The 12451-nt window shown below is 44.1% G+C and overlaps 1 protein-coding gene across 12 annotated transcripts in view; it reads left to right on the forward strand.

The window, feature by feature from the left end:
• The window catches only part of TIAM1 (TIAM Rac1 associated GEF 1), a 393313-nt gene that overhangs the window by 255791 nt on the left and 125071 nt on the right, over positions 1 to 12451 (forward strand). For all 12 annotated transcript variants that reach the window (XM_073231434.1, XM_073231433.1, XM_073231432.1 and 9 more), the window contains one exon: positions 4096 to 5066. In XM_073231434.1, the coding sequence (XP_073087535.1) occupies positions 4107 to 5066 (960 nt within the window). In that variant the 5' untranslated portion in view covers positions 4096 to 4106. The remainder of the gene's footprint in view (positions 1 to 4095; positions 5067 to 12451) is intronic.

Raw genomic sequence — 12451 nt, forward strand, 5'->3', positions numbered from 1 at the left:
AGAATTGAGTGGAATGAGACAGGGCAAGGCCTTAACTCTTTGCTCAGGTAATTGGGGGTTGGGGAGCACAGCAGACCAGGGCAAGCTGGGCCTCTGAACTCAAGTTCATGGATCAGGGTGATCCCAAACCGGTGGTCTGGAATGAGAGATCTGCACAGGTCTGCAGGTGTAGAGGACCCACAGAGCTGTGGGCATATTGAAAACCAGTGCGTCCTGTAGGCACTGTGTTAGGAGAGGCTAGCATATTTAAGAGTGATGGCGTGTTTTCTCATTACCACCTTGTGCTCATGTTCTTAAATTCACACCGTGGTAAAGTTCACACCTACATTTTATTGTAGTATGAATTTCTGAATTCTAGATTAAGGTTCATCTTCATTCATTCATTCATTCATTCACTCATTCATTCACTCAGTATTTTTCTTCTGAGTACCTACTACCTTTCAGGCAGTGTTCTAGGCCCCGAGGATATAGCAGTAAGCAAGACAAGTGGAACTGTCAGTCCTCCAGAAGCTTAGAGTCTAGTGAGGAAAGGATAGAGAATAAAGATCGGTAAATGAAATACAACGTTCACTAGATTTGTGATAAATGCTAAGGAGGAAAGAAAAAGGAGGGACAAGAAATGTTGAGCTCTATGGGAGGGGTTATCATTTTGGATAGAGATGCCAAGAAAGGCCTCTGAGAAGGCAACATTTGAGTCAAGATCTGAATGAACTGAAGAGAGTGGGCCAAGATGGAGGAAGGTGTGCAGGCAGATGGAAGAACATGTGCAAAGGCCTTGGGGCAGGGCTGGGAGGCCAGAACTTAGATCTTTGACAGGAAAGAATGAGAAGCCAGACTTGAGGTTGAAATCCTTAGAGTTGTTTTTAGGCTGAAATCTTGCCTACTACTACCTCTTCAATACCCTTCTCATTAACTAACCCTTGACAGTATAGGTTATCTGGAACTAGAAACATTCCGCATAAGTAAGTTATAGTTTAATGAGTTTAGAACTGGTAACACTGTACAGCTTGAGACTAACTACCTTTATTCTGAGGCTTTTCTTTTCAATTTCTTCCCAAGTTTTTTGCATTTCAGCCTGTCCTTTCCTCTCCCTTAACCTGTCCCCTTTTACTTAGTGAGTGGTGTGATGATTATGTTAGTATTGATCCTTCAGCTTTTGCTTTTGTTACTAAAACACATAAATACTTATTGACTCCTTATTAGGTGTAGAACACTTTTAGTCTCTGTAGAGACTACGAAAAATGTGAAAGCTACTTTCTGCCCCAAAGTTGTTTCCAGACTTCACAGGAACAGACAAAACCTGGGTGAAATCTTTACTGGGTTTTTCAATTTGAAATAAAAATACATGATAAGGGTTATTAAGTAGGAGAGAACAGAGAGAAACGAAAATGATGGAGGGAGCTGGAATTTTACATTGTGCATGAAAAGGATTAGAACTTAACAATTCACCAATGTTCTGGGTGTTGCCTGTGGGGCTGGGGTTGTCCCTGAAAGGGGGGGTTGTGTCTGTTGTATGCAACAGGCAATTTTAATTGTTCATACTTGTGTATTTCAGAGTCCCCACGTGGGCTTTCACAGACCCCACGTGGGCTCTCATGGGTCTCACCAACCTTTCAGGAAAAGCTTTCAAATTAAAGGATATTTCAACAGTCCCTAGAAACATATTTTTCTTAGCTTCAGTTGCTTCAAACTTCTTGCTGACCCTGCTTAGGTCATCCCCTGAGATTTTCTCTTGGTAGGATTTAGGAGATTTGGCATTCATCTCTAAATTCTAGTTCTAAAGATAAAAATGGCTTCTTTCCTACCTTGGCTAGCTAAAAAGAATCTTGCTACTAAAAATGCTATTAATATAACAGACCCGTCAGTGTAATGTGTGGAGTGCTGTAATTCTTGGAGGTTGGGGCTGTTTCCTTTAGGAAACCTCTTCTGAGGCTTTTAACTTGATTAGTTTTCTGTTGGCAGAAGAAATTTCAGGCCTAATCAGAAATTTGTTGTTGAGAATATATGTCTGGCAATTTATATTTACAAACTTTTGGTGTATGTGGCAGAAGAGGCTACATCCTAGCATATTTGAGGTGACAGTTTTGCTTTTCTTCCACTCAATTTCTTTTACCATAACTCTCTTTTTTTTAATGTAAAATCTATGTGATTCTTGAAATGAGACTGTAGCTAACACTTGTTCTAAGCCTTTTGTTATTTATTGGCAAAACATAGAGACACCCTGACATATGCAGGTATCTTAATGTATACTTAAAAACAAGAACTTGAAGAAATTGCTCATGGCTTTTGGCCTTAGTGTTACTGAAATGCCTATTTGTTTATTTCACTTTTTAAAAAATGTAGTGCATGATAGTCTTAGGAATATAGATAGCATAAATGGTCAGCATGGACAGTTGATTCCTCCCTTTTCTGTCTGCTGAGTTGTTTTTATCTTTTACTCTGGTTCTTAAAGCCAGACAGACGTAAACTTATTGCTTTGAAATATACTTGCTGCCAGTAAACAGGGAGATTCTCTTCCCTGGGAAGTTCCCTCTGAGAATCACATGTGTTACCTGGTAGGGAATATTCCGGTATGGGAACAGCTTAACATCTGGTGTCTGAATGAGTTACCTCTGAACTCACTGTAACATGAAATGGAGTTTTCCCTTCCTGTTGCCACAAATTTCATGTCAGTAAAAATATGCTTGTGAGAGAGTTTAAGCAATGTTTTATGTTGAATAGTGGGATTATAGAATAATTCCTGGATCAATGTGATAGGTGTATTACAGTCTAGGACATTATAAACTCCTTGTGTTGGTAACAACAGTAAATTCATGCCATGTTTCCCTCTGGTGCCTTTCACTTTTTTTGTTTATTGTGTACCTTCCCTGACTAGAATATCAGTGTACTTGAGAGCGGGGAATATGTCTCTTTCATTCACTGCTTCTTTCATTCACTCTGGCTTCTAGAACATGGTAGGTACTCAGTATATAGTTTTTGAATGAGTGACTGTAGGTGGTTGAAAGAATTAACTCTGGCACATGCCCAGCTACTCTATTTCTCTTCTTTCCTTTCTGGCTGCCTTCATATGTATATCTTAAATGTATACAGTTTGAATGGTATAGAAAAACCTTGTTGCAGAAGAAGAATAGGCTAAGTAGAGTCACAATTGTTAACCTCTATTTTTCTCTATTTTCTTAGGTCATCAGGTCAGTGAGAGACACTGGAACAATGTTAATTTTTTTAAGGAGGGACTTGAATTAACTTGGGTAGGCCCTAGAAGCTGAAGCACATTTAGTAGTATCATAATATGAATTTCTGTTTGTAGGGCACTCTGTACCAGATTAATGTTCTCAGGTTGGATTTACTCCCAGAAATAAACCCATTAGTCTGCTGCTAAGCAGAGAGGGGGTTTTCTATTTTATTTTGCCCATGTACCTCCCCCCCACCCACCACTTCCACTACCTCCCAAAAATACAAAAATTAAGATTTTCAGATGCTATGGAATTAATGGTAAAAGCTCTTTTTCTTTTTGACTTTGATTTAGTAGGCATTGTTGATTGGACTTACACCTTGAGATTTTCCATCTTTGATTTTGTAGATGGAATCCAATGAGGCAGAGAGGCCATGGGGAGGGAGGGAGGTTACCAAATGCACCTGTGCCTTTCACTTTGTTTTTTTGAAACACATATAATTTCAAATAGAAAGTTGTTCATTTGGCTGACACTTTGGTTTGTTCTTTTAGAGTTTTCAGTTTATATGGATAGGAGTGGAACTTTAAATGTGTAAGTATTGAGTTCAGTAAGAAAGACAAGGTTTGGCAGCCCTAAGAAAGTAACACGGCAGCTTGCATGGTGGGCAGCTACCCTTGGGGCAAAGACAAGTCTAATTCTCTAAATATATTATTTAGGCTCTTATTTCACGTCTCAGGATGGTAGTCTCAGTAGATGATGTTCGTTCTCACCTGCTGCTGTGTAAGAGGTGGAGTTAAGTACCTGCCAGCCCTGTTACCAGCCGAGCTGCCTGCCCTCCCCCACGCTGAGCTCTTTCTGTTACACTGCCAGTGCCCATCGGTGACTCAATTATCCCCTCCTTTTCTTTCCCCCTTTGCTACAGACCATAAAACCATGGGAAACGCAGAAAGTCAAAATGTAGAGCATGAGTTTTACGGAGAAAAGCATGCCAGCCTGGGGCGCAAGCACACCTCGCGCTCGCTGCGCCTGTCGCACAAGGCGCGGCGCACGAGGCACGCGTCCTCGGGGAAGGTGATCCACAGGAACTCCGAGGTGAGCACCCGGTCCAGCAGCACGCCCAGCATCCCCCAGTCCCTGGCCGAAAATGGCCTGGAGCCCTTCTCCCAGGAAGGCACTCTCGAGGACTTCGGGAGCCCCATCTGGGTGGACCGAGTGGACATGGGCCTGAGACCTGTGTCTTACACCGATTCTTCCGTCACTCCCAGCGTGGACAGCAGCATCGTCCTCACAGCCGCCTCTGTGCAGAGCATGCCAGACTCGGAGGAGAGCAGGCTTTACGGGGATGACGCTACATACTTGGCTGAGGGAAGCAGGAGGCAGCATCCCTATACATCCAATGGGCCCGCTTTCATGGAGACGGCGAGCTTTAAGAAGAAACGCTCCAAATCTGCAGACATCTGGCGCGAGGACAGCCTGGAATTCTCACTCTCTGATCTGAGCCAAGAACATTTAACAAGCAACGAAGAAATCTTGGGTTCCGAAGAGAAAGACTGCGAGGAGGCTCGGGGAATGGAAACCCGAGCGAGTCCGCGGCAGCTCAGCACCTGTCAGCGTGCCAATTCCTTGGGTGACTTGTATGCTCAGAAAAACTCTGGGGTGACAGCAAACGGGGGGCCGCGGAGCAAATTTACAGGCTATTGTCGGAATCTGGTGTCTGATATTCCTGATCTTGCAAACCATAAGATGCCACCAGCTGCTGCTGAAGAGTCTCTTCCGTACAGTAATTACAACACACTTCCCTGTAGGAAATCTCACTGTCTTTCGGAAGGTGCCACCAACCCACAGATTAGCCATAGCAACAGCATGCAAGGCAGAAGAGCAAAAACAACTCAGGTAAAGTGGTTGGCTGAAATAAGTCTGTTTCAGTGTTTTGGAAGTAGTGCATGACTTTAAGTGCATGATTATTTTTTGCTCTTACAAGATTCCCACCTCTTAGTCGGCTCTTACCCTGTGTTCCTGGTGGCTGCGGCAGCTGGCACTGCTTTCCCTGAGGATTTTTCTGCTTCACCCCTCTTATAGTTCTGTGCTTAAGGGGTGGGATTAAGGAAAGTGTGTGTGTGTGACTGAGCAATGTGAGAGGAGTGGGAATAAAGCTGGTAGGTTTGTGCTGGGAAACTGCCAGTCCATCTCAGGTCCGCCACAGCATCTTGCTTATTCTCAGCTTCCTGTGTAATGTGGTCCTTTCCACGGACAGATGGGCATCGTGGGTTGTGGACTTTTGGAGCTTATTTCTTCAGTGCCGCGGGTGGGAAGAGGTTAGTTGGGAGCCTGTTAGAGGAGGCATTCTCAGTTCAGGGCAGGCACTGGTCATTTGTCAGCCTCTCTGGGAGGTTGGCAGGCTTACTGCCTTACCAGGAGCCATTTCAATTTCCTGTTCCTTGCGATGCTGGCCAGTGCCGTCTCTGGGGGGAGGTGTAGCAGAAGAAATAACATGGGTGGGTTCCAGTTCCTACTTGACAGCCAACTAGTTATTTGACCTTGGGCAAACCCTGACTTCTAGTTGTACCTCTGAAAATTGGGAGTAAAGATACTCAACTTGTCTCCCTTAGGGTCTGGGGTATGAAAGCATGGGTTTGAAAACATTTCTCTAAGATTTAAAAAGGATGACATGTTGCCTTAATTGATAATGATAATTACCAGAAGGGGAGGAACCTGTCAAGCAATCCTGTGTGCCTTGTCCCTTTACTGGTCCCGCTGCTCCCTGTAGTGGAGTTCCGGGAGTCCTGGCTTGTGTTGAGCATGGGTTGGTTGGTGGTCTGTGGGATGGTACTTTAGCTCAGAAACCTGATGGGAGCCCATTTGCCTTGAAAGGCATCTCAGCCACCAGGGGGACCAGGTGAACAACACTGCGGTCAGCGGGTGCACTCTGACCTGAGCAGTGGGGGGATGGTGCCAGACCTTCTGGCCTTGCTCTGCTACAAGTTAGGCATTTTTAGATTAAGTTCTCTCAGAAAGGGCCTCTAAATACAATGGGCGAATGGGCGGGAGGGGTCAAAGAAAATTGCCATTAGACTGTTCTTGCTGGAGAGCAGATTTTTTTTTTTTTTTTAAATTTTCAAGTCTCAGGTTTCTAATTTTATTTTGTAATTTTAAAGTCTCATGTGTGAGTCATCTGGGGATAGTCATTTTTTTTTAAGCACTCTAGATTTCTGTATTAGAATAGTCAACATTTTCTATATATTCTTCTAGGTATATATAGGTTAAAGGAGTCTGTTTGATCCCCCACCCAACCTTTTCTTAACAATGTTAGTTATAAAAAAATTTTTTTAATGTTTAATTGTAAAAATACACATAAATATAGTACAGTTCAGTGGCATTAAGTACATTCACATTGTTAGGCAACCATCACCATCATCTATCTCCACAATGCTTTCCTCTTGCAAAACTGAAACTCTGTCCCTGTTAAACAACTTGTTCCCCCCAGCCCCTGGCCACCACCATTCTGTTTTCTGCCTCTGTGAAGCTGAATACTCTAAGTACCACCTATAAGGGGAATCATATTGTATTTGTCTTTTTTGTGCCTGGCTTATTTGCACTAGAATAATATCCTCAAGGTTCATTCCCATTGTAGCAGGTGTCAGAATGTCCATCTTCTTTCAGGCTGAATACTATTTCACATACGTGTGTACCACAGTTTCTTTTTTATCCATTCATCTGTTGGAGAGCAAGTTTTGCTGATGGTGTCCAAGCCAGGCATCCTGGCTCCAGATCTTTTTATCTGGATGACTTTGGGCAAAATTGTCAGTTTTCTCAATGCCTTAATTTCTTCACCTGTCAAGTGGGGATAATAATAAGGCCTTTTGAGAAAATGGAATGAAGTGGCATGTGAAGTGCAGGGCTGGGGACTTTGGAAGCAGCCAGTAAGGGGGAATTGGTTAGTTGTTGTCAGGTTCCTTATTATTAGGGTTCTTTGAGTTGAGAATCCAGGGTAGTTTGGTGTTTATATCAAAATCTTGTGTCTTAAAAACAAAGTTGTTTCACTCTGTGGTCCAAAGCTTGCATCTAGATGCACTTACCTGAATTTTTAGCCATCTCTGTTCTGAAGCAAGGTTGTAATGATGGAAATGGCGGAATAACCCCCCATGGTCCCTCTGCCTACCCTGTGAAGGCTGCTCCTGTCCTGTCGTTTTGATAGGTTGGGACACAGGTCAGATAGGTCACCTATTAAAGGGCCACCTGAAGGGCACTGAAGGCTCTGTTTTGAAGACATCATCAGGACTGAGTCCAAGAGATGGTCTGCTGGCCTTTGGAATTGAGAGATGAGTGCATTGAGACAGGCTGCTGATAAAGGAGCATCACCTGCCACTGTCCCTCTCCCCTGGAACGATGCTTAGGTAGCACGTAGTCTCTGTAAGAGTGGTGCCTGGCTGTCTTTGGGCTCCATATCTCCATGTGTCCAGCACTGGGGACAGCTGGGACTCTCCTTCACCCCCCGCCCCACTGGTGGGGGTGGGAGCGTTTGAGTCTGGCTGACCCCACCCAGGAGAGGGGCAGAGCAGTTCTCTCCTTCAGAGCCACTACAGAGCTCTCGCATCTAATTTTTAGATGAAATTTCCATTCTTTGGCTTGTCACCTTCTAAAATTGTTAATATATGTAAGTGAGATCATCTAAGTGTGGTGTCTCATAAAGTCCCAGCTTAGGCAGCTTCATATAATGCAAATTGCAACAGACTACAAATCCTAAGAGGTACATTTACATCCTGGCTTGCTCCTTCCTGACCCATGACCTTGGGCGGGTCCCTTCATCTTGTGTGCACTGTGGGCTCCCTCTCCCGCCAGGGTGAAATGACATCAGCTTCTGAGAGGGCTGTTAGGAGAGCTGAATGGGATACCGTGCATGGACGCCTTTTGCAGAGTCTATAAAACGAACGTTAGTATTATTTTCATATTGACTTTATATGTTGAGTGAGAATCTTTAATGAATTGAAACAAACCCCAGAATTAGGCACAACACTATCCATCCACCCACCCACGCTTCCTAGTCTAAGTTTGGCGTGCTCGTCCAACACGATTTCTTGAGAACCCACTATGTTCCAAACAGTGTATTTTAAGAGGCAGTGGGTGTGGAAGTTTCCCTGAAAAGAATTCTTCTTCTGTTTTTTTTCTGTTGGTAAAAGTTTCTGACCCAGGGGATTTCTTCAGCAAGCTTGGATCATAGCTGTTCGTGTCTCCTCATCTGCCCTGGTGATGTAGTTGAGTCAGTAACTGTCCTGCCAGCAGTGTTACTCCTCAGAAACCCCAGCAAAAGTTTCTGGCACACATTTGACCCAAGAGCTTGGCCTCTAAGCCTGGGAGGAAATGGATTTTATCTGAAACAATGTGAACAACTTTGTTTGATTTGAAAATGATTAAAAAAGAGTTTTTGACCATTCTTCCTCTTTTTGAATGAATTCAGTAGCTGGATGTGTCAAGCATGGAGGCATTGGTGCTCACATTTTAGATTTTAAAAAGCAACACTTACATGCCTGCCACACACTAAGTGCTGAGGGATTATTTGTTTAATTCAATATATTTGAGTGTGTGTATGCACCCTGCATAAAAGTTTGTGTTGTGAGTCAGTCTGGTGTTCATTTGTTGGGAGTGTTAACCCACGCTACGTAAAGTACTGGGATTGACTTCTGTAGAAATACAGAGTAGATTGCCCCTTCACTGAAATGATACCTCATTGGTCTTTTGACCTGGCCTTTGCTCTCTTGATATGCCCAAGGTTAACAGACAGAATTGGGGGAGCCTGGTGTCATGCAAAAGAGAGGATCTGAGGCCCAGCAGATCTGAGCTTGCAAGTTTGAGCTGCTTATGTAACCTTGATGGCTCTCGGGGCATCTTTAATGAGGCTAATGTGAGTTCCCCAGGGGAATGGACATAAAACTCAGGCAGAGTGCTTTGTGCATAATAGAAGCTCAGTAAATAATGGTTATTAGTAGCGATGGCAAAGTTTGGCTTAATATTCTTCCAGACTTTCAGCAGCTGAGCTGGACAGAGGAAAGGACCATCTTGATGGAGTGTCTTTTAGCCAGGTCCTGTGTTTCAAAGGGAAGCTTTGGCTTGGAGCCATTGTGCATATCTTGCGAGGAGATCTTCAGTCATCCACTCAGGAGATGAAAGAATGTGAGTGGCTGTCCTGACAGTGTCTCAAGTAGCCACAGCCTTGGGAGAGCAGCAAGGGGGCCCCTTCTCTGAGCCCCCTGCAGAGATGCGATGCTGTTGATTCAGTTTGTGTATTTGCCCAGTTTCTGACCCCCCTCAGCATTGCCAGAAATTCTTCACACACTGCAGTACCAAGTGGAGATGAGGTAAGGCAGAGCTCTCCACAGAGCTGCCAGCCCTTGTGGGCCACTTACAGGAATTTATTTCAGCCTAATTTGAAGTTCCAACTCATGGATCATCTCTGTGCAACTCCATTGCTTTTCAGAGGAGGAAGTGGCTCTAGTGAGATGAGGTAACAAGGTCTCACAGTTGAATTAAAATCCAGGTCTTCTGACCCACAGACTAGGGTGCATTCTTGCTTCAGGAGTGTCTCCCACCCCCTTAGGTCCCCCTGCCCAAACAGGTTTCAACTCATGTGTTCTCAGATTTTAAGACCAAAACCCTCAGTGTGGTACAGAAGCACGGAAGGGCTGTTGGCTGGAACGAACACAGTAGCTGCTCACTACTGTAGCCCCAGACAGCAGGGCTCCCGAGAGGACCAAGACAGCTTGAGCGGGAGCCAGCCCCGGGTGCTGTCTTGCTTGGAAAGAGCAAGTAATAGAGTTGGGGTAATTTCAGCAAGATTAAGGGCACAGAGTTATCAGAGGATGATCTTGAACTTTGAGAAAAATGGTGTTGATGTTTAAGATTTTGTTTTCTTTTTGCTTAAATGGCTCGGGAATAAGCATGTTTCCCAAGCTGAAAACTGACATCAATATCTAAGACATTCTTAACTTCTTTCACAGACTCCTTTGAGGATAGGATGAACAATTTGGAACTTTTTCTTAGGTAAACACATGGACCACCCTTCTGCATATACTTTCAGGGGTTCAGTGGGTCCCGCAAAATCCCATCTAGAAGCTTCTGGATAAAAGCCTCCAGTGAATTCTTCATGAAACAAAATATTTTCATATAGCATTCATTAAAAAAAAAAAGTCCCTTCCTTTCTTCTCTTGTCTCCTGTCTGATGCTTTGTTTTTGCTTTTCCTCTTGATCTTCCTTTTTTCTGGCATCCAAGTTAAGCAGTGAGATATTTATTTTGAAAATGAGCCCATCCGTTTTCATCAGGAAGATCTTTTGGGGAGTGGAAGGGTAAGTAGGTATTTGAGAGATGGCTTATGTCCACAGTTCTCTGACCTCAGACCCTCTTACAGTCTTAAAAAGTATTGCAGGCTCCAGAGGGCTTCTGGTGACATGGGCTCTATCTAAATATTCTGTCATCTTAGACATTGAAACATAACTGTAACAAGACTTGTTAATTCATTTAAAAATAGCAACAAATCCTTTACATAGTCAGGTAAAAAGCTTTTTACTTACAAAGGTTTATTTTCTAAAACTAAAAAAGTGAGTGAGAAGAGAGGTATCTTTTTATATTTTTGCAAGTCTCTACAATTTCTGGCTTTCCCGGGGACAGGAGAGTCCCGTGTGGGCTTCCACATTCACCCTCTTGTGATATTATTTTGGTTGGCGATGGGAGGAAAACCTGACCTTGCCCAGATAGTTGGAGAAGAGGGCCTTAGGGACCCCCTGAAATTATCTAAGGACCCCTGGTCCACACTTGGAGAGCTGCTCCTTTATGCTCATAAAGGTTGGGGAAGTTCAGGCCTTTGAAAAATCACATTCTTAGTTTAGTACACAAGGCAGAGAAAGTCTTTGTCCCTTGATGACAATTGTGTTGCACAGTGTGTAACCCTGGTTTCCTAGCATAGCTGGTGGTGGGGAAGGCTGGAGTATTAGCCTGTTGTGAAGGCCTGAGAGGGTCTCCATGGAGCCCAGGCCAGAACCGAGGGAATACCCAACGGTTTCTCACTTTGTCATTAGGGCCTGGCTTGCTTTGGCCGACCCGTGGGGAGAGTATCGGGAGAGTATCTAAAACCAGCTCATACGTATTTCTCTACTTTAAAAAAAGGTAAAGAAAGAAATTGAAATGAACTCTGCGTGTATCTATAAAGGACATAATAAAACTGGTTTGCTTGAAGCTTGCAAAGTTAAGCCTGACAGTTGAAGACTAATTGGTCACCTCAACTTCATTTGACTATGAGCTGAACCTGGAAATGACTCAACCTTTAAATCAAACTAAAATGTAATTCCATGAGAAACTGTTTTTCTTAATTCATTCAGTAGTGTTTTTAAGTGTATACCACGTGCCGGGCACTATTCTTGGTACTTGGGGTGTGTCAATGAGAAAATACCCCTTAGTGCGGAGAGTTACTGGGGAGAAATAGTAGGGTGTATGCAAAAAACAGTTTGCATATAAGTACATGACATGCTATGGCCAAAAGATAGAGCAAGGCAAGAAAGATCAAGTCGTGGGGGGATGCAGGTGGCAATTTCAGATGACGTGGTCATGGCCAGGCCCCCTGAAAGGGCAGATTTGGGTAGGGACTTGAAGGAGGGGAGTTGACCATTGAATGGTAAGGCAGGGGTGTGCCCTGCGTGTGCAAGAGCAAGGAGGCTGGCCTGCATGGCTGGAGCCCAGTGTGGTTCTAGAGAAGCCGGCATGGCTGGTGGAGGAGGGAATAAGAAGCCTTCCAGCAGCAGGAAGGAGGGCTGAGAGCTGAGCCTTGAAGAATAAGTATTCCTGGAAGCAAAAAAGCTTGGGAGTGTGTGCTGAAATGAGTTCTTCAATTTCCCTGATTGGTGGGCACATCCAAACCTCTAGTGCTAAGGATGGACATGTGGACGGCTTTGAATGGCCGTCTGCAGAACCCTCCACGTTGTTCCTGGAGGCTTACCAGTAATGGTATACAGGATGGATTGATGGCAGGAAGCCAATCAGACGAGAGGGCGTGTTGCTGAACTGGGAATGTGTCAGAAAAGGAAGGCAAGGGCCTGGGAATGTGCTGCATCATGAGGCAGTGAGACGGGAAAGGGTGCCTACAAGGTTGGAGGCACCTGCATAGGAAACTAGATGAAAAGAGAGAAGATGATTCATTAACTTAGACATAAAGCACTCTCCAATCTAGAGTTACCTGAAGCAATATTTCAAGCATTTGCCAACTTACTTCTGAGTCCCTTTTTAGCAACAGTAA

The sequence above is a fragment of the Manis javanica genome, chromosome 3 (genome assembly GCF_040802235.1).
Source record: "Manis javanica isolate MJ-LG chromosome 3, MJ_LKY, whole genome shotgun sequence".
In the NCBI taxonomy this organism is placed as follows: domain Eukaryota; kingdom Metazoa; phylum Chordata; class Mammalia; order Pholidota; family Manidae; genus Manis; species Manis javanica.